General features: G+C 40.2%; 1 protein-coding gene across 4 annotated transcripts; it reads left to right on the top strand.

Annotated features, from left to right (window-relative positions):
- The first annotated feature begins 816 nt into the window (after positions 1-816).
- LOC306818540 (poly(rC)-binding protein 3-like) lies at positions 817-22,612 on the top strand. Of its 4 annotated transcripts, none has more exons than XM_079336178.1 (13): positions 817-2,363; positions 9,650-9,818; positions 9,966-9,989; positions 10,085-10,117; positions 10,209-10,325; positions 11,056-11,187; positions 11,581-11,709; positions 13,024-13,167; positions 15,572-15,613; positions 16,840-16,915; positions 17,416-17,471; positions 18,992-19,161; positions 19,329-22,612. In XM_079336178.1, exons 2-13 carry the CDS (start codon positions 9,744-9,746, stop codon positions 19,381-19,383), a joined length of 1,053 nt encoding a protein of 350 aa, XP_079192304.1. In that variant the 5' UTR covers positions 817-2,363; positions 9,650-9,743; the 3' UTR covers positions 19,384-22,612. The 4 variants fall into 4 exon arrangements, with proteins under 4 accessions (XP_079192304.1, XP_079192302.1, XP_079192303.1 ...); XM_079336176.1 differs by having other exon boundaries at positions 17,413-17,471; XM_079336177.1 differs by having other exon boundaries at positions 16,837-16,915.
- Positions 22,613-22,895: the final 283 nt, after the last annotated feature.

Genomic DNA, 22,895 nt, shown 5'->3' with positions numbered 1-22,895 from the left:
TCACATTTTTTACTTCCTAGTTTAAGATGGTAATCTTCTTCAATGGTTAAGACAAAAAAGGATGTTTTACAGTCAATGGAAGTGCAATTAATCACACTATTTATAAGAAATATGGTATCATCCAGTTCTCAGACAATCAATGGTTACATGCTGAGGGTAAATAATGGAACATCAACATCGATTGCACAGTCTGGCAGACTGAACTCAAAGCCATTATGAACCATCACTCCCATCATGAATATTTTTCTAATACATTAAGATTTTCAAAAAAAGGTATATGTCTAAGTTTCTGACACTGAAATACAGCTCTAAAATTTAGTATTGAGTTACAGAAAAGTAAGGATTGTGCAGCACTTTCACTGCACTGGTACAAACGGGGTCAACACAGCCCCCTTTTTGTCGCCATGGTCCATCGACAATCAGTTGGATTGACTGCCTCTGTGATCCCTTACTCTCTCCTTCACGCCCTTCTGCCTTCATTAGGACCCTGGCACCCTGATAGGACACATGGGTGGCTATTAGGACAAGCTCTGGTAGGGGTGGTGTGGTCTATACACTCTGAATGAGCCCGGGTTCATCACCTTGCTGGAGGCCATGGGCGGGGGGGTTAGTCAACTTATAGGGTCCTGAGAGCTGCCCCAGCCCTTTAGTGTGCCCATTATCTGCCATCTTGGTCCTAAACTCCCAGACTGCACCTCTTCCCTCCTGGTCAGGAGCCTCCCCACATCTTAACCGGTAAGCAGTTTCACTCCAAACCTTTGGAGTGCTTTGTTAAAAAGGCCTATTGACATCAAACAAGACTTTCTTTTTCAGTGTTAGCCTCATGTAAAGATGATCTGCTCTCAAATACATGTCTTCAAACTCAGTGGAGAATATTTCTGTTTTTCTATTTTCTATCTATACATGGCTTATTATGGCCTTGCAAGCCATTAACATTGCTTCATCAAACAATGTTTGGCAGATTAACTGGCATTTCTCAAAGGAGAAAGTACATTAAGCTGTAAAAAGGATTACAGACGTTACTCAATTATACAAGGATGTTATGTAAACTAGTTTTGCTGCCACCCGTCTTGATTTGGGTTTTGAAGGTGAGCCAACAGTGCTGTTGAATATAAAGCAGATTTCCTCTGACGTGCTGCTCCATTTTACCACACACACACTCTTCCTTTTATGATTCAATGTGGAGCAAATTTAATGCTCTATTTGTATTTTATCCCATGGGCCATTTTATAGTCGGATGGGTAGGTAAAGGCATGTCTACCATTTTTTGTTGTATAGGTACTAATACAAAGGCACATGCATATTTGAAGCCTTAAACGTGCTTGATATAGGAGTTAGATTAGATTTTGCATTAAGGGCATCTGTGCTTAATGAAGACTATCAACTGTGAGGGGGAATATGTTCTTCATTGTCTGCATTGTTGGCCTTAATCCAGTCTACAACCCCACCGTTTGCTTTTCTCTAGCATCACCATTAAACGTTCTGCTGCTGCCGTCCAACCCTAATAATGTCAGATTAAGCCCGGCACACAACTGTCCATCTGACATGAGGGCTGGATTTGTGCTGGATTGGAAAATCTGGATGGGATGCCTCCAAAGCTCTATAATTCTGCACATACACACTCACTGAGAGACGCACAAACACACATCAAACACACACTAGAAGGAGATTAAAAAGCAGAGGAGCAGAGCAGAGAGATTTCACAGGACATGCATGCTATGATGGTTGCACCATTGGGTTTTTGTGCATTGCCCAAAAAGTAGCCCAACTCTCCTTCGATTCAAACCCAAGTAAAAGAAATAACTGACAAGCAGCTCTGTTACTTTTGGGTCAATCATCACCAACAATAAGGACGATGTGTTGGTAGATTTTGTGGATGCCCAATCCTCCCCCAGAACAGACGAGCACCCCAGAGGCTACAATTCTGATTCAGACCACCTCATCCCCAGACATACCCCCGCAATGCCCGCCTGCCTCAATAGGCATGCCCCCCTTTATGTTGCAGCTGAGGGAAGGGGGGCAGCTGACAGGGCGATGGGTGATGGTCACCCAGATTATGCCTCATCATACGGCCTATTTACACTTGACACCAAACAGTATGGCAAACAGAGTATCGCACCGCAGCAACAAAAAACCGTGCTCGCCGAGGACGCCAGTCGCTTTTGTGTCATCATAGAATTCCGAGAACCGTCACGTGTTCCTGTGGTCGCTCATGTGACCCTTTGGTACGGACCAATCGGCTGGCAGGGTTTCTACTGGGCAGAGCAAAAGGAAGAGGGGAAAGAAATCATTTTCCCTTTGCGATTTTTAATCTTGCAACGCTGAAAGTGGTTGTCATCTACGGTATCCTGCACGACATAAAGGTAAAGCTTCCTTTTACGTTTCTTATGAAGACTCTTTGGGGAAATTCTAGGCCCAAATTTTCTTTACAATTATTCCAGGAATGCTGGTATTCAAATGGATTTATAATGTGATTTTTTTAGACTAAAACGTCCAGTTGAGTGATTCATGGCATCTGGACTTTCAAGGCATCAAACTGTTAAAAACTTGCACGTGATACAATCCAATGCCGAGTTAGGTAATGTCGTTCAATAATTAATCAACTTGATAACTTCAACTCAGTCGAGAAAAATCATTATGCTCATAATTAGCTGTGACAAAGTGCGACTTATTGACTGGTTATCTAACATGGTTATTTGAAGTAGATCAAGTTAACATTTTGGAAGTTACCCCTCGCGCGCCCAAATAAGGTGACGGCATGCTGTGTGGAAATATTCTGATTTTCCCAAGACAATAACCAACGTTATGCTCTGTCGACTCTGTTTCAGGGTGCTCTTGATTGTCATTGTTTGAGTTTTTGTTTTGGCTAAGATTCAAGCATGAGCACTTTTTTTTTTTGTTGAGTAATTACATCTGAATAAAATACATCAAACAAATGTGCGACAACCGAAGGAACTGCTGTGCTAACAATGAAACAACATTGACGGTTTTTTCACTGTAGAACTAATCAAAACGTGGCCAGTGGTATTGATACATCAGTCCGCCCCGAAGATCGTTATTCCAATTATCGTCAGGCTGATATCAGCGCTGCTAATGGCCTCATTCTTGGTTAGTCAGAGACCAAAAATGTCATCTGTCATTACCTCAAAAGATAACCGCTGTATTCGACTAAATACGCTGATAAATGGCTCCTTTGTTTTGTTCAAAAAGCCTTTTGTTTAGCAGTGAGATCAACAGTGAAAGTCCAATACAATGCCAAAGAAAAAAAAAAAAAACCCAGCAAACACCAATGACTAGAACGATTAGCTAAAAAGCGGTGAACCAAAGAAATGGGGACGCAGTTGCAACTCAATCTGCATGAATGCTCCGCAAAAGCTCGGCGTATGGAAGCCATGACTTTGTGACAAGCGGTGATCTCACATTACAAATTGTGGCAAATCTAAAATGGCCGACATAACGCTCAGCTCTTAGCGCTGCATTCATAGCACAACATGGTGTGCCTGCATCACAACGCATTCTACGCTAATGCAACTAGCGTTAACGCGTTAGAACCCCTACTCCCTTTTTTATTCTGATTATTTCCAGCTCACACCGAGTACTCTGTGAGGTCGTTTTTCAGCCGCTTGGTGAAAGTGTTTCATCGTCGCTGCTCGATGAATCCTCTGATTTGACTGGTTGTGGTGAGGATGTAGTGGCCAGAGTTTTGATTGTGATTTGGACTGAGTTATCAGGATGCCGGGCTGCTGATGTGGGCTGACAGCTCTCGAGAGCACTGTCATAGTGGCGTATAGGAAGGCCGATGGGGTAGACGCACCCCCCCCCCACACACACACACACACCACCACCACTTTGTGCACCGCACCACATACAACAAAAGCCTGAGCCAGACGAGACAAGAGCTGCTCATATCCCAGTAAACTGAGGGCCAAATCCTCAGGACTCAGAGAAACTCCTTGATTTCTTTAACTCAATCTGCACACAGTTACCATTTGTGACAAGAACGACCATCGCCACCAATTTATTCATCACCCGTTGCTCCTCAGACTCCTCTTTCCTGTCGCTTTTCATTTCACAAACTTCGTCTCAGAGAGGTTTTTTGTCCTTTTTAAAATCGGCATCTAATCAAACAGTCCAGAAAGTGAGAAGTTCCTTCATGCGGAATTTAATTGTTTTAAACAGATCTCGTGTAAAACATATGGATCAACTAGGTCAGCCTCTGTGCACCCCCTCTGCTGCCCTATATGCACGCTAATTTCCCTTTTGTTCGCCCTTAATTGGAGCACAAACACGAACGTGGGGAGATCTCCCTGGTCATAGGCTGAACATATTGGCGATATCATAAGTAAACCAATTCTCTCATGGATGAGTTGAGCTGCAGCTGCAGACATCTGCAGTTCAATTTAGTTAAAATCATTCTGTTCTTTTACTCTTAAAGTTAAGAAGAAAGTGAATAAATCAAATCACTCTCCAAAACAAGCACAAGGATATATATAAATACAAATATCTGCTGCCCAATCCCATATTTGACTGACTGGACACAAAGTACGTTTACCTATAGGTGTACTGCACATAGTTATTACCTGAAACAGGTCCTCTTGGACTTATTAAATCATCACCATGCAGATAAAAAAAAAGGCTTTGCCAAACTGTAACTTCATAAAAATATATTCTAACTTAGTGTGAGAATGTAAGGAAAAATGGCAGTGCATTTAAAAGTCCAGTTGTAAAAAGGTTATCGAGTAGAGAGTCGGGCGCCTCCTTTTGTAGCATGTAAATGCTGCTTAGCAGGAGGACAGAAGGAATCCCTGCACCGGCCTTCATCCAAACATCATTATTTCACATCTCTAGATCTGATTAACAGAGGTCGCTTTAAATGGTATCCATTTATGGAGAAACTCTCTTTAACAATTACTATATTTTCAGGATTGCTGCCGCTGCGTGGTCTCTGGTCTGCAGGCACTGAGGTTGTTTTTTTTTCTTCTAAACGTCATGGTGACATATCTGTAGATATGTGGATTAGGATGGAACAGATGACAGAGGCTTTAGCCCAGATTAGACTGCTGGTCGTCCATTTAATGATTTTCTTTACAGGATTTCAGATGTTTCTCTTTTTTCCTTCGTTTGTCAGACATGTTATTGACAGTGAGCTGACTGTAAGGAAACATCACGATAGTTCATCTGATTTTGGTTACAGTAACTGTTCTGAAAATGCTTTTAAATGAACATGTTTATAAAATGTTTATTTATTAAGTAGAGACCAAACTGGAAGTTGGACTTGGATGATGGAGGATTTCATTGTTCACCATCAACCTCTTGAAATCCAAAAAAGCCACCGCTTCTCAATCAATGTACCTTCTATCTTAACATATGGGACGTGCTGCACATGAAATTCTTCATGTTGCATTGAAAATCTAAAAAACAAGATTAATCTCCTGACAAACACAACCAATTAAAAAAATAAAGCGAAGGGAAACAAACTAAGAGAACTTGGTCTTGAACTTTTTCTGCGTCCTGTAGTTTGCACGCTCTAGAGCACTTCCTGACACGCGACAGAGTGACATGGATCAAGTGAAAAGGGGCCACAGTGACTTGATGGTCACTTAGCTTTGCAGCGGCCCTCGACCTGGAGTTCAGGAAGAGAACGAGTCTGTAATGAGATGCTTCCATGTCTGCAGCAACCCCTTACTTCTTCTGGTCAAAATGCAGAGAGTCAAACAATATTTAATAATTAGACATGTTTTCTTCAGGATTTTAAACACTTAAATAAATAGTTACATCATTGTTTTAGCCAAACTCTCGGCCCAAGCTCACAAACAAGCCAAATATAACCCTCAAACTTTGCTTTTGATCTGTTTGTGAGTGTTTTTGCATCATTTACACCCGGTGACTCTGCACAAGGGAAGCATCGCTGCATTGTTCACTGGACATAAAAGAAGAACGAACATGAAAAGGGACCATAGACGCAAGTTTCTTCAAGAGCAAATGCACAAGTCTTTTTTTGTGGGCGAGTGCAGAGCAGACGCAGGAAGAGATGGGAGGCGGGGAGGGGGGGGAGCGGGATGGGGGAGCCATTTTGTGCAGTGCGTTGTCCAGCCGAGCGTAAAGCGTGATTAATTCAATAGCCGCCATAGAGGAGGAGGCTAGCAGCGCTGCAACACCGAGCATGACCCACTTTCCCCGTCAGATGTCATGAAATATTCCCTGCCATCCCTCTGTGTGTTCCTCATTTCGCTCCTTCTCCAACTTACTCACTGATTAACAAACACAAAGTGCTAAATAGATGCACGCGTATTCTGTTCAAATAATCCCACAAACAGGTCAGGTAAGAGAGATTGTTATGTTGAAATAAAGGAGCTGTTTAACGGGGAAAGAGACGCAGACGTTAAAATAAAAACTGGGAGGTTTGAGCCCATTGGGGGTGAATGATTCACCGGGCCTTGACCTAATTCTATTATGCTACAGGATGTATGAGCAGAATACAGTCTGGGATAACAGCTATTCAAACGCAGCTCTTAACGCTGAGTGCGCTCAAGTCCGAGGATCCTGCACGCTTCTTTTCGCCAAATAAAATCTACAGCTTTCGTGACATAATTGCAAAAGAGAGTCGAGTACTAAAATTTCCAAATTCACGTTAAAATGTTATCTGGTGAAAAAAAAAGAAAACATTACGCAAGAAATCCTGCACTAACGCACTAATTTTACCCCTAAAAAAAGTCAATTTGTTGCCGTGAATTGGCAGCAAAACAACAGCATGAAGAATCTATGTTAGTTTGAATCCCATCATCAATCTTGGGGGTTTTTCCCCCGCCCCCTCCTTTCCTCTCTGCCCCTGGAGAGGACCTGCACCGCTGGCTTGGGTCTTAAACCCGGATTAAGGCTTTTTATGTAATCTGGCCTCCTCTGGGAGATTGGAGAGACAGCTGGCAACAGAATCCCTGTCCTCATCTCTCGAACCTCCCTCTGGCCCGCTACCAACACGGCCCTCGGCTCGCAGCTTTGCAGGCAGCGTAGATTAAAAGGAGACGATGGAGCAGGCAGGAAATGTTCTTTTAAACATTTCTGTGAAGCCATTTTGGAATTATGACTTCGATCAATAGGTCATTAAACTGATCAGACATGAACCTGTGCAGAACTTCACGATCTGATCTTTAAAACATTTTAACATTTTAAGTCCAGAATAAGTTTCAATCCTATCTTGGTTCATTTGTTCTTTGGTGCCATTTGATTGATGATGGTTCAATAATCAATAAACACAGTCACTAAATGTCTCAGCATGTTGCAGTGCACATGTTTGTTCAGGACTCAGGAGGTCAAACAGTGAGGTGAGAAATAGCTTTACAGGGAGCTAACAAGGAGTGAAAAACTGGTCACATGTTCTCCCACATCAGCATTAGCTGCTCGTGTGTTTTGTTTTTATGTGAGAGGAAAAAGAAGATGTCTCTGTTTTGGACAGCTGGCTGGTTGTCTTTAAGACAGCTGGCCGTCCAAACAAGAAGAAGACGTCACGCTGCCGTTTTTAGGATTCATTTAGGAGCAAAACAAAGACTAAAAACATGCAGAGTCATTGTTTCAGGAGACAGCCATAAGAATATAAATAAAGTTTAGTCATGCTCAGATAAAAAGAGCTTCATGCTTTCCCTGCATCCTTTATAAAACTCACAGGGGAATCAACAAAACTAACCAATGACAGAAAACAAAAATACAAAAAATCAAATGCAAGACGTGTTAAATAAAATGAAAATCAAATGTGCAAAGAGCCAAAGTGAGCTCAGAAGAAAAGACTTTTTTCTTGCTTATACATTAAGACGTTACTGGATTTTAGCACTTTAAACATGTTTTTTCTGTCTTGTAAAGTTCTTTTATCAGCTGAATATGCTCATGTCTCATTTCATGAGACAGACAGTGAGAGATGTGCAGGATGTTCTGGTGTTCAGGAGAATAAAAGCCGTTCAATCAGGCTCTTTCTATCCGTGATAAAGGATGCTGAACCGAGGGACGGAGAGGTCGAGCAGGTCAAGAGACAATTCCTCCTGAATCAAAGCAGCTACACCTTCAAGTGTCTCTCCAATCATTTCATTTCAAATACAACTGCAAAAAAAACAAAAGTCTTCAATCCTCCAGCTAATTAGCAATCAGGCGGCGCAGAGAGGGGAGCGAAAAAAAAAAAACGCTTTTCCACATAGCAACAATGAGTTTGATTGGCAGACGGTGACTTTATCTGTCCCTTCAGTCAAGGTCAGCGGCGTCAGGAGGTTTCTTGACTTGAAGGGGGGAAACGACATCGTCCAGAAGAAGGAAGAACATATTATTTGACTCATATTTAGGCCTGTGGATTTTAAGATTATTTTAGACCTAAGAATAATTAACAACAAAAGCTTTTGGTGCTTTTTTTTTTTTTTGCAAAATATAAAGAAAAATATTTGATCATCTTGTGTTTCTGACTTGCTACACCTTTGTGTTCCAGGCAGAGAATAAAAGTGGACATTTTATAAATGTTCCTCCCTTTGAATCTTAAAACCTTCTTCATATGTCAAATTTGTATTCAAAGTTCCCATTACGTATTTAATTTGGACCCCTTTAAATCCTTGACTGCAGTTTATGAAGTCCTCACATCCACTCTCCAGACTGTAGCACCCTCTTGTGGTCACTCTTGATACTGCACTCTCATTTGACTCATCGCATCACTTGTCAGGCAGAATTAAGAAGAGTTCAGGCTGAATTGGGCTTGATAAAAATAAATATGCAGCTCACGTTCGATGGCTCATATCGTTACAGGGGAGACGTACGCTGACCCACATTTTTAACGAGATAGTGAACAAACAACAGCTCGTTTTTATCCAGACGTCTTGGGAAATGTTACTCGCTCACGAGTAAGATTTAGGAAGCAATTTAAAATCCTACAAAGTCTTATCATCCTCTGTTGTTTTGTTTTTTTTACTACTCCTGCAGCAATAACCACACGCTGCTTTGAGCCCTGTTTGTATCTAATAAAATGACAGACAAGAAGTTTAGTGTTTTGACTATTTCACAGACAACACAAGCTTCAGAAAATCTTAGGAACAAAAGTCATTGAAACTATACGAACAGCCACTTATCTATACGTCTTAGAGGACTTTATGCTTGTGGTGATGTTTGATGAAAGACTGAAGACAACTCTTAAACCAGTTCCAGCTTTAGTCCAAAAAACGATTAAAGCCATCGTCATCACTTCAGCGTTGCACTGGGTGTCATGTTTCGTCTACGTTCATGCACCGTCCTGCTGCAGCTCCAATTGTGGATTCTTCCACCGCTGGATATAGTTCCAAACAAATGCTTTTTTTTATTTCAGAAACATTCACACAAAACTAAAACCTACAGAGAGCTGCTGTTTAAGGAAATGACCGTGTATGCATGACAGTGTTGTTTTCTTACTAACACCTCCAGAAGAAACCTGAGAGGTCGAGGCAAAGAGCCATCTGCAGTCCCAGTGAATTGAATTGAAGACTCTTAAGTTTTATGGGACCCAGTTGGGACCCACTGGGGACCCGGCTTGAGTAAAACTGTGTATCATGCAACACAACAACGAATGAGCTTTAAGTGTGTACATGATCCTGTTTTTATTTCTGTCCGTCTCTAATCTCAGTTTGCGTCTCTGTGTTTTGTCTTTCAGGTGACCGGTTGGCCGACTCCACCATCACACTCGCGTTGGCCCTTGCTCTCCTCTCTCACGTGACCACGCCCCCTCCTTCATATCCAATCCCGACATGGAGCCCATCAAGGTCCAATCAGAAGGTGGACTGAATGTGACCCTCACCATCCGCCTGCTGATGCACGGCAAGGTAGGGAAACAGTTCAGTTTGAGGCGGTGTAACTTTATTATGGAGCAGTTTCAGTTCTATAATTATTTTATCCAAAAAGTGAAGGTTATTTTGAAGGCCACTTTGACATAAAATATACTTAATATTGTGTTTTTCTTCTTGATGCAGGAGGTCGGAAGCATCATAGGAAAGGTATTTATCACAAACACAACAACTGAAACTTAATAAAGCAATAAAAACGCCCGTGGAAATCACACAAAACAATGTCGCTTTCTCTTTACTTCCAGAAAGGAGAGACGGTGAAGAAAATGCGTGAAGATGTAAGCTCAACTTTTCCAGAAAATATCCCATTATTTTAACTCTTCATTTGTGTTTCTGTCTTTACAAAAACTGGATTTTTTTATCCTTCAGAGCGGTGCTCGTATCAACATCTCAGAGGGGAATTGCCCTGAGCGGATAGTCACCATCACCGGGCCAACAGACGCCATTTTCAAGGCCTTTGCCATGATCGCCTACAAGTTTGAGGAGGTAAAACATTCATTTGTGACCACATGAAAGACTGTTTTTACAGGGGAATAAAAGGAAAGTCTTTTACTGAGTGAATTCAGATAAATGTAACAGAGTAAAACAGTTCAATCAAAGTGCTTCAAAGGTGCAGCAGTGAATGTGTTTTGTTACATGTCTCGTCTCTGCTCGACTGTTTGTACCGACTCGTCTGCAAACAGAATACAAAGCAGGCTTGGCCTCGTTATGTAGGACAGAAATATGCTGATCTAACCTTGCAGCACCCTTTGAAACTGGGCCAGTTCTGTGTTTTGATTTGGGTGCCGGATCAGCACGCTGCCCAGCGGACCGAGACACGGTGTCTCTGAAACACAACAGATAAACCTGAGAGGGGCGAGGGCCACATTTGAGGAGAGCAGATATTTCCTAAAGATGATCGCTTTGTGCTAAATATTCACTGCAAAGTAACTCAAGTATGGAGCTCTAACATAAACATATAGTAGAGTCAAATACAGAAGATTTACTTTGGAAACACTAAAGAAAATCAGAGAATAGATTTGTGTTTCTGAACTTAAACAGAAAGTCGTAACGGAAACTCTTCAAAAAGTGAATGAGGTTAGAAGTCATCACTGATCAGAAAACAATGTGAGCATGATGACAAATGAAAATGAGGGTTTGTAAAATACTGAAGCTGATGTTACGGGATGAACAGATGACAGATACACAATAACTGCTCTATTTTTACTCCCCTCAGGATATAATCAACTCTATGAGCAACAGTCCAGCCACCAGTAAACCCCCTGTAACCCTGAGGCTGGTCGTCCCAGCCAGCCAGTGCGGCTCGCTCATCGGGAAAGGAGGCTCCAAAATCAAAGAAATGAGAGAGGTAGGGCACAAGAAGCAGAAATCTATCTCCTTCCATATCGAAGATCTTTATTAATATCATGTGGTGGGTTAGGACATTAAAGGAGAAGCTGGAGTTTTCTGAGGGATTTGCATGAGGTAAAAACTAAGGAATGTTTATGATTTATTTATGTCGCTTTTATCGTCCATGTTTATAAATCCAGCATAAGCTTTTTAAATCCCACATTATGGTTTATATACTGTCGCTTCAATTTAAGCTTTTAAATCTTGCTTAATCCCAAGCACACTCTTTATTATGCCGTTCCGTCATCAGTTTAAAAATATTGATCTGTTTGAGGTTTATTTTGTATGTTTTTTTTTTAATCATAATTCTTTCAGTGAATCCAGACTTACTGAATCTTCCTCGTACCTTTAGTCCACAGGAGCTCAAGTGCAGGTTGCGGGCGACATGCTTCCCAACTCCACGGAGCGAGCGGTGACCATCTCAGGCGCCCCTGAAGCCATCATCCAGTGTGTCAAACAGATCTGTGTGGTGATGCTGGAGGTAGATGGAGATGTTATTCAAACTAAACATACGATTTCATGGAAAACTTTTGTGGTTTTTTTTACAGTTATGATCCCAAAAATTTCAGTCTGGGTAAAAGAGGCCACATATTAAAGTGTTTATCAGAAGTGGAAATTGGATTTTTTAAGCCAGTGCAGAAATGATTTAACTCTGCATTCTCATTAATGGTCAGCAAGGGGAGACAAAGCCAGATTCTTTTGAAATCAGATGGGAAAATTACCCAACTTCTGACATGATTTTTAACCTGTGGAAACATTGTTCGAATTCATTTTTGGTCTCAATCTCTAGTTTGAAGTGTTCTTCCACACAGCATGTTGTGTACTTGATGAAATATGTTCCTATGATAGGACAAACTAAGTTTGGTGTACTGTCATGGATACCTACAGTATTCTTTTCATACACGCCTGTCAGCAAACTATAAACATTTGAGTGACAAGCTTTCAGGGAACATTTCAATAGAACCTGTTTGTTCAGAATGGAGAACATACGATGAAGGAACGAACCATCAATTCTACTTAAAGATGGGATATTCCAATCAGAAGTTTTTTAGTTTTTGATCATGGGCATGAGTCCATTTCAAACACTTGCACTTAAGCGCGTACTGCTTTATTTAATGTATTTAAAAACAGTGTTTGTGTTGTAATCTGCCAATATATACAGAGACGTTTAAAATGTGATTTTTCTTCTTTCCTGTGGATTCACTTTTCTTCTGCTACAAACAAATTAACCTTCCTAGTTACAAATAAAGCACACGGTAGCTATAATGAGCTTATAATTACCATAAACAGATTATTTTCTTTATAACAGCCGTAATGCTTTGGAACAAAGGGATACACACTCTGCAGTTTTCTCTTTTTTTTCGTGCATTATTAACTTGAAACTATCTGCACAGCCAGTTCTCCATTGGGCCTTCATGATGGCACCAGCCATGGATACTAGGACTTTTGTGACATGACTGTAAGTCTCCAGATTGAAGAGTTCACCAGATATATGATAAGAATTCACTTTGTTGAGTCATCATTATCCAGTTGAAAGTGATGTTTCAGGTAAATCCAAGTTTAGTTGTGCACTGAACCACGATTTGGACTTTTTCCGTCAGCATGAACACACAGTGAAGAGCACTTTTTGTGTGAGTGTCACAGGTTGTCTTCCCTCAGGCACCGTCCCTCTTTGGTCTCACTTTATAAAACTTCTTTTTCTCCCTTTCTCTCTCTATCTACTCGCTCTAACACTCTCTCCACACCTTCTTCTTCTTTTTTTCCCCCCACTCTCTCTTCCTTTTGCTCTCCTCAGTCCCCACCGAAAGGTGCCACCATCCCCTACCGCCCCAAGCCTGCCTCCACCCCTGTCATTTTTTCAGGTGGCCAGGTAAGAGCAGACCCACTGGGGGCGTCCACAGCCAACCTCAGCCTCTTACTGCAGCACCAGCCACTGCCTGTTAGTGTCACACCAGGTTTTTCTCACTTTTCCTCCCTTCCTCACTCTCCCCCGACCTCAACCCTCTGGACTAGCATGACACCATCACTGTTGTTTACTTTGCCCTCACTATCATCCATCACCTTCAGCCACGCCAACCAGAACTGGGATACGGCTGTCATGATATAAAAGAATATAAAAGTTTAATGAGACTCTACTAAAAATATAACGATATCGGTATACATCTCAATACCCAACAACAACAATTGTCTGGTGAGACAGATTTCTTTTTAAGTGTTGGTACTTTGATAGGAATAATTTCCAAAATTAAGTGAACGTGTATTGTTCAAAACGTGGTATGGACGAGAATCAAACGATAAACAATGTTGACAACTTAATCTGGGATTAATGACGGATGTTTATGTTGTTTACATCAGAACCATCATGTTTAATAGTAAGTAGGGAAACTCACCCTGAAAACAATTGAAGACAGTCAGTGAAAGAAACATTTCACAGCCCTTGCTGAAAACCCTAAAAGAAAAAAATGGGAAAAAATAATTAAACGTGTCAACTTTTGAACGGGACTCAAAACAAATATTAAAAGACACAAAATAACACATTTAAAGAGCAAATATTTGTCAGGCTGGCCCTCAACCAGGCAGAACATCTAACTCAGCTTTACACACTGTTGTTGAACATGCTACACACACAGGCTGAAACACACAAACAGGGTCCTGCAGACAATAAAGGAGAGATGTTAGCGTGAGGGGGCTGCACATAGCAAGCACTCCTGAGGTGGTGGAAGGCTCTGGTGCCTTGCTCAAGGGCGCCTCAACAGTGCTCGGAGTGGACTGGCACCTTTCCAGCTACGAGACCATTTCCCAGGCTTGGTCTGCACCGGGACTCGAACCCAATCCCCTCCAGACTGAGCTACTGCCGCCCTGAGAGGGCAAAAAAAAAAAAAATATATATATATACATAGATTATACTAGTTAAAATGGCAGAACTTACAGAAGTATTTGAGACTACACTCTTATCTTATTCAACTTTAAAATAATACATTTTAAACCTAAGAAATCACTCATACATGTTTTAGCTGCACTTCCACTTACCTTTGAAAAGAAAACAGTGATATCACTTAAACTAGGGCGCATACTATGACAAATTAATAGACAATTTAATGTTAGTATCGGAAAAAAACTAGCAAAAATATGTGTTTTAATTTATAGGAAAGAGGCAATGAGGACTGGTTTAAAACAAATTTATGTAAAGTGGAACAAATAAATCAAGTTTAAATTAAATCTCAAAAGTACACTAACTAAAAGTTTATACTTTTATTTAACGTTTTTTAAACCTTTACAATCAAAATATCTCTTACCTTTATGTTGGTAGCTAAGCTTGCTATGCTAACACAACGGTTACAATTAGCATCAATTCAAAGTTATTTTTACGAATACTTTACTGACTCAAACTTTCCTAAATTATTCTAAATTCGACAAACTTAAATTTAACCGTGAGTCAGGACAGTAACATGCTCAAAAAAACAGCAGAACAGAGGGCTGTTGAGTTCCGCGGCTAATTAGTGGCGCAGGTGCGCAGACTGTATTATCCATGGTATAGTAAATATTACACAGACCGGAAGTTCAATCAAGGCGATCTGCAGATGAAGGAGAACTCACTGGGGGTGTTTAGTGGACGGGAGGGGAATGACAGGGAATGACAATTAAGGCATAACACAAACTCATATCTTCTTTTATGTTTATGTCTTACTAAATGGCAGCTATTGCTTTTCTTTTACATAGATTTAATGCTAATATCATCAATTTGTAAATCTTAAAAAAATATCTTTTTGTCTCATTTGCTGTAAGTAAAGTAAAGTAAATCATATAATAGTTTCTGTTTTCAGTTATTATATTCCTAATTTATTGATTTTTTTTTCTAAATAGACCTCATGTAGACAATCAAAATGTTACTTTTCATGTTACAGTATTGCTCTTGTTGCTGTCAAATTTAATCCAGCTCAGTTCTGACCGCTTTGGCCTCTGAAACCTTACACATGCAATGTAGGCCAAGTCACATTACTCCTCTCAGGGCCACTCCTCTGGTTTCTCCCTCACTCCCTCCCCGCCACCTCCCCGTTTGTCTCAAATGTCCCTTATTGATTTAGTTCAACTGGATCTGATTGATTTATAGAAAGAGAATAAGACAGATAGTCTATAGTGCATGACTTTCTTGCTAAAATACATCACAGCGGGTTTAAAAAAAAATAGTGTTTGAGTTTTATAAATGTGATTTTTGTTTAGTTATATTTCATTGTGTTTGCAGTTATACCTTGTGAGAATGTATTTTGTCAGTTTTGAGCATTTTTGTGATATTTTCGGTGATGTAACAAGATAACAATAAGCTCTTCCTCTCGTGTTCGCAGGCTTATACCATTCAAGGACAGTACGCCATCCCTCATCCAGATGTGAGTGCTAACACCACAAGGCAGTCACTCTTTCTTTCTCTCTGTGACTCGCAGGCTCTTTTGCTCTCTTTCCACCCATATTAATATTAACTGATAATATTAATACAGCTTTTTTCTGACATGTATTTCCTATTTCTTCTAACTTTTCTGACTCTTGCCTTCCTGCCCTTTGTTTGGCATTAAACCTCATGAGACTTGGCCTGAAAAAATATGACAGATTTGGCCGCAAATAGTTTCCTCAAGAGACTTTTATTGATAATTTTGGTGGATTGACATTGCTTAAATATGATGCAGAAATAATCTTAAGACCTGGAATAAGTTTGATAAAAGCAACCCATTGGGGGAAAAAAAAACAAAAAAAAAAACAATGTACTGCTTTCAATTTGATTGAATACTAATTAGTCTAAAATGCAATGCAGTTCTGGGCTGAAGTCTGGAAATTGTGTACTTATTTGTTTTATATAATGTGTACACCAGAAGCTAACCTGTGGTCAAGGACATGTAGAGATAGTAATCGAAAGTATGCACATTACCAGGATGCATGAGCTCATTTAAATAGTTGTCTATAAAAACCTCTAAAAATGTATATTGATTGCATTCATGCGGTGCATTTTTGTAATATTCTCAATTCAACATACAATGCTTTGATTGTCTGAGTTGCTTTTCTGCAGCCAATCCAAAAAACTAACCTATGAGATCACCTGAAATCAAACGATTTTAGGGCAAGAAGTCAGGCTAAAGAAACGACTCTAAAAGATAAAAATGATAGGCTTTGGAACATGTGATAAATCTCTCATCTGATAACATCATCGATTTTTCTTATCATAGGAGGCTAAAGCCAGCACACTCTGAAGAGACGGGTATGATGCTTTATCAAAAAAAAAAAAGGAAGAATGAAAACTTCAGTGGAACTATTCAATCTAAAGATTGCAAATATAAATCAGAGTCGTCTGGTCTAATATCACCCAAAAAAACTCAGGCCAAGTCCTTTATGAGCGTTGTCTTCTTCTCTTCTTTCTCTGTCTGCCTCTCTATCATTGTCCTTCACCTGTCTGTGTTGTTACTTCTCCTCAGATCCTCTTTCTACACTCATAGCGTCTTTCGGACACACGTGCGTGTCTGTGTGTGTCTGCTTGTCTGTGTGAGCGTGTGGGACTTTCAAAGTGTGTGTGTTTTTTAACGATGACCTCATAGCTCTGCTGTCCTCCTCCTCCCCCCCTCAGCAGTTGAGCAAGCTCCACCAGTTGGCTATGCAGCAAACCCCCTTTACCCCCCTTGGACAGACCACCCCTGCCTTCCCCGGTACGTACCCACCTACACTACGAACCCTCTTTACCGCAGCTCCTTCTCTCGTTTTTACCTGTAGAGACGAACACATTCTCTTCCTCCTTTTATTTCTCTGTCTCTTCTTTTTCCTGTCTCTTTCTTCTTCTCGTTGTTCTCCTCCTAATGGTCTCTGTGGTGCACAGATTCAAATGACATGGCCTGCTGGTGGTCTGCTCTTGTTGGTGTTGAGGTTTTCTTTTGTTCCCCTTTGTAATGATGCCTCTGATTGTTTCCCCCAGTTTGAGAGTACAGTACAGTTTTCCGAGTAAATGTGTAGGCTCCTCTCAGGGCCGAGTCAGGCTATCCAGGGACACAGAACAGTTGCTAGCGGTCAATAGCCTGGGGAATGAAAAACACTTCAGGACTACAATTTATCAGTGCTGTTCACTCCCTCAATGTGCCAAACTCTATTTTATGTCCTCTTCCTTCCCTCCCCCTTTCCTCCTCTCTTCCCGTCTGCTTCATGTGCTCAGCAGCAGGTTTGGATGCCAGTAACCAGGCCAGTACTCATGAACTCACCATTCCCAATGATGTGAGTACATTTAAAACCTTTACTTTTGCAGAAACAGAAATTAGTCTTGGGTCTGATTCATGAATGTGCTAATGAGTCAAAATACACCTTCCAATTCACAAGACACAAGCAAAGGGTTATATGTACACCAGCGTCTCACTTCACCTGTGCTGTTTGAATCTTATTAAAGGCACCATCAAATCATTTGCGAAAAATTGGTCCCACACATAAAATGTCTAAATCCCAAACTATGGCACTATAGCCACAAACAACTAGTGTGACTCAACACTCCTCATCCAAGTGTTCATTTTAGTGTTTTTGTTGTTGTTGTTGTTGTTGTTGTTTGTTCTTGCTCCAGTCAGGGAGAAAGCACATGTCAAAAACTCATATCACATTTTTCAAGGTTGGCCTCACTCGAAAAACACTCCTCATCTTGGACAAAATGTTCGGTCAACATGAGAGTGCAGCTCTGCGCAGAGTAAAGGTCCACACAGTTTCTTTCCAAGTTCAGACACTAAACGAGAGCAGACTAAGCAGAACAGGACAACTTTGTGGGCATGTTAGCTCCAGAATATCATTATCCCTATATTCAGTCTAATGAACTATAAGTGGCCATAATCCATTCTTTGTGATTCAGGCCCTTTATTTTTCAGCTGGAGACTTGTAATTTATTTAAAATTGATCAACCTATACAGAGAGTTACAGTCTGACATAAAAGCATGAATAACCTGTTTTAATCCTACAAAGAAGACTTAAAAGTGTCGGCCACTGGCATTACATTGGATGATTTCTCATTAGGTGCAAAATGTCTGCTTTTGACAATGCAAAGTGCAGTCAGTCTCATTTTCTCTGCCAGGGTTTCTTTTTGAACACAACGGCAACAACACTTCAATAAAAAGCAAAGATTTGTCATCTAACAAACTGACAGGACGTCAATTTCCCTCTTTACTGAGAGTACTTAAAGACAATATTGACAATAAGCGTCAGACTATAACACTTACTCAGCAGTTATCATAATTTGTTGCCAATTGGGCCAATTTGTCTTCAAAACAAACATTATGACAGCAAATTCAACAGAAAATCAATGCAGGAGGTGGTTCTTTTTACCTTTGTGGGTTTAAAAGCCTTTTGAAAGACCTATAAGAGTCAAGAAATCTTCATATGATTGGTTGAATAGTAATCAAATTCCCTAAATAGCAGCACTGCTCAGAACTAACTGCAATCAAAGCACAAATTCCCAAACACTGTTTGACTACAGTGCCAAAATCTCTGGTTTGTTAAAGTGGCTTCCTGTTGAAGTTTCCAGAGATACAATCTGACAGCAGTTCTCTTTTTCTAGTGCAGAGATTTTTTTACAGCCAGAGGCAGTTGAGTTTGTAAAGTGATTGTCCTTAATGGAAAAGACTTGTTGGCTAAGCAATGAAGTTTGAGCTGAAAGGCTGACGATGACACGACCACGCTCACATGTTCCGTCAAATACAGCGTCAGATAAAAATGTCTGTATCTATGTCTCTTTCATGGCCGTTCCATTTTCTTCCCAGCTAATAGGCTGCATAATCGGACGCCAGGGAACCAAAATCAACGAGATCCGTCAGATGTCTGGGGCGCAGATCAAAATTGCTAACGCCATGGAAGGGTCATCGGAGCGCCAGATCACCATCACAGGGACCCCCGCCAACATCAGCCTGGCTCAGTACCTCATCAATGCAAGGTCAGAACTTGGTTTGTTATTTAAAGCCCTTTTTTATTGTGAAAACCACGACACAGGTGTTTGCCATCGATATGATATGACAGGATACCATATGACACAACATCATGCCACTGTATGCTTGTCTCAAAGTAGAAACTATTCCTTTTCTTCGAACACTCCGGCTGCAGGTTCAGAGACGTGGCGGCCATGTGGAACGATCCATCTTCCATGACCACATCCTGAGATCCCTGACTGGCTCCTCCGTTTGGCCCTTTCCAATGACTGACTACCGCAGACAACCCTGATGAAGCCCTTCGGACTCTGGCTCTGGCTCTCCGAAAAATACTGACGGCCTTCCCGCCCTGGTTTCAAAGCTCTCTAAGCGGCAGGGAGGGGTTGGACGCTTGTTTTGATTTCAGAGAGCCAAATCGATTAATTTGAAGAAGAAAAAAAAAAAGAATAACAAAAAATAAACTTTCTCTGTTGATTAGGTTTTTTAGAGAACTGTTAAAGCATGTTGAATGTTTATTAGGAAACACTTGTGTTAATCTTTCTTTTTCTTTCTCTCTCTCTCTCTCTCTCTCTCTCTCTCTCGCTCTCTCTCTCTCTCTCTCTGTCAGTGCTGCGTCATAGAACATCATTTAAAAGTATACTAAAGTACTAGTGAAAGATTGAACATTTTGTAGAACGTAGTTATTTGCTTATAACAGCTGCTCAGTGATGCTATCGGCAGAGTGTGTGGTGGGATGTAGCCAAATTATCTAATTTTGATAATACATTTTAAAAAAAGGAAAAACATTGGACTGTTCTACTTTTGTCCTAATTTGCATCTTTGTATACTCTACAAATCCAATCTCTACCCATGACTCTTTGCTGCATCACATGACCCTTTTAAGCCAATGGTATCACTCCTAGAGCCTCCCTTCTCATGTTTATGTCCTATATTTACATTATTGCTTATATTGCATGTGCTCAGTGTCGTATGGTTGTGTATTTGAGTATACCTGTTCAGTGTATGTGTTCCTTCAAATGTTATTATTATATCTTCGCACTCCCGTTATTTTTCCGCAAACTTTTCAGCATTTCTGGCCATTCACGTCTAGTCCTACTCCCTGCCCAAATGAGAAACTTTCCAACATAGCCTCCTTCTACTAACACAGATTATTAGTATATAGATGCATGAATGGGAATTAGAGAAAAATCAGTCGCTAAAACACTGAAACTGAAAATTGAAATGATTGTTTACTAACTTATTATTATTCTGTATTTGTTTTGTACAATGACTTTTGTGACTTAGCACATTAGTCAACTACGCGGCGCTCATGCAATAGACTATTCAACACTTTACTCTGGACTGCCTCTGATATGGGAGGAATAAGTTGGACTTAAAAGCCAAGTGTTGCGTCCAAACCATTCGACTTCCTTCCTTTGTTTCAGAACATTTTAGTTAGGCAGCTGGCAAAAATATTTTGAAGTTTCTTTTGGGCTTTTAAAAGTGCGGAAAAACAAGGGAAAGGAGCCGAGTATTTCATGTTTGGACGAAGCTGATTGGTATTTTTGGGGCCAAGGAATGTTCAGGGGTTCATTGGGGGGAACCCGCGGGGCCTGGGCGGACGTGACCACTCAGTCTCTTTTTCAAGATTGTTCATCTTGTCGTGTTCTTTTTGTTGTCATACGGTTGATTTGACGCATTAGGTTTGAATGTCTTTTTATTGTCACGACTATGTCAGCGATTTCATTGTCTTTATTTAGAAAAAGGACAAGTTGGATGACAATTCCTGCTTCACTGGTTTATATAAAAACCAGCATGTATTTATTTATTGTGTGTTGATGCACATATGACTTTTTGTTTGTTGACCATAAGCTAAGTTAGTTTTGTTGTGTTGTCTTTTATTTGAGGGGGAGGTATGGATGATATTTGATTCAGTATTTCAACCATCCCTCACGTATTCTACTCATAAGGATGCTCTAAACACATTTCGGACAGCTTTAGTCATCTTATTTCTGAGCTACAGCTGAGCTCGAGCCAGTTTTGACAGATACAAACAGCTGTTGAATGTTATTGTCGAATCACATTATCTACTGTCCAACAAAACAACATTCTGCATTTCCAGTCTCAGTTTCTACATAAACACCAATTCTTCGGTTTTATTTTCCATGGCCTATGCTGGGCTGAAAGGAAATGAGTTTTCTTGGGTGGAAAACCGGCTTATTCAGTTTCTTGCCAAGCTTCAGACGAGAAGATTGATACCTCACTTACAGTATGCTATGTATAAAACTAACGCCTGTACAGTAGCTTGTTAACCTAGCTTAGCATAGAGACCGAAAGTGGGGAGATAGCTACCTGTCTAAGTTTGGCAAATGACAATCATGTTTGGTTGAAACAGGTGAATAAACTGCTGGTTCTTCTGTCAAGCTAACTGACAGCCAATCTACTCATGTAACTCTTGGTGAGAAAGCAAATAAGCTTTATTCACAAAATGACAAACTTTAAGCTCTTTGATGTGATTCTATAAATAGACCAAATGCTGTCTCACTAAACTGAACCATGCCTATTCAAAGATTATTCTGCAATAATTCTTATATTTTGATGTAAACTCGTGTAGTACTAGCACGCATTGAAATCATGGGTTTTTGTTTCTTTACATTTTGAACTGTTATCGCTTGTTATTCAATGGGAACGTTTGTCAAATGAACAAACTGGAATTGTGTTGTTTCTATTCTTTGCTTCGCGAAGTTTATTTTTGGAAGATTTAGCTAATACCTAAGAGGGCATTCTTTCCCAACAGCGCTGCACCAGTAAAGAATATCCTCAAGGGTATTTTGGCTTTTTTTATCACAACTGTTATCAGTGCATGTGTACCATTGAAATGTCTGCTTTAAAACTGTACACGTGTAAGAATTCAAAGCATAAAAATACATTGCTAATGCTTAATAGCATGGTTAACACCTGCATTTGACAGAGATCTTAATGTGTTATATGAATTTGATTGCTAAGCAGGAATATTGACTTGTAAGTGATGGCAGTGTGATTTTAATAACAATCAATATTCATGTGTTACTCAGTGTTTTAAAAACTGTATTTAAATTTGTGTATATGGCTGAGTATACTTTGAAACAAACTGCAACTAATGCAATAATAGGGTGCAATGTGCAATTATTTATTCAGTTATTTACTTCTTAGCTTAGATACAGGAGAGCCGTGTAATGCATTTTTATTTAATTCAATTTCTATGTGGCGGGAACAACAGGAAAAAAAAGGAACAACTAGACATGTTTATTTTGTTTTCTGCTTTTGTTTGTGTGTATCGCAGTTTGGGGGAAAAAGTGATAGAACTTGGTAACTATTTTGGATTGATTTATTTGCGATGTGCAGATCTATATTAGTTGTGAGTAATTACATAGGTTTTAATTTCAAAGTGTTGGTAAGTATAAAAAAAACAAATAAAGTTTCATTTTTTTCTTTCTGTGACTTGTTTTTCTCTGAGTTTCTCTTCGCTTCTGCGAATACAGCATCAATTTTCTTGGCACACATGACGGCCCGATGAACTACAGGCTGATAAAAGCCATATCAGGTAAAAATCAGCTCTAAGCTTTGATTGTTGTGCAATAATGCTTTGCAAGATGCAAATCGCAGAGATCAGCAGAAATGTCAGGAGCCCATCTGAGGTCTTTCTGGAGTTTCGTGAAGGGCCAAGTGCAAAATTACGGATCACTATAATTTGTTTTAATCCTAACCATTAACTATAATTTAA

This window comes from Symphodus melops (assembly GCF_947650265.1).
Source record: "Symphodus melops genome assembly, chromosome: 23".
Classification (NCBI taxonomy): Eukaryota; Metazoa; Chordata; class Actinopteri; order Labriformes; family Labridae; genus Symphodus; species Symphodus melops.
This window is presented reverse-complemented; position numbering and strand designations above follow the sequence as displayed.

Bases quoted from the DNA above. Each gene is read 5' to 3' on its own strand.
- LOC306818540 (XM_079336175.1), top strand. From the start codon at position 9,744: ATGGAGCCCATCAAGGTCCAATCAGAAGGTGGACTGAATGTGACCCTC. The intron at 13,168-15,571 runs GTTAGTGTCACA...TCGTGTTCGCAG, and splicing joins TGCAGCACCAGCCACTGCCT to GCTTATACCATTCAAGGACA. The intron at 17,472-18,991 runs GTGAGTACATTT...TTTTCTTCCCAG, and splicing joins AACTCACCATTCCCAATGAT to CTAATAGGCTGCATAATCGG.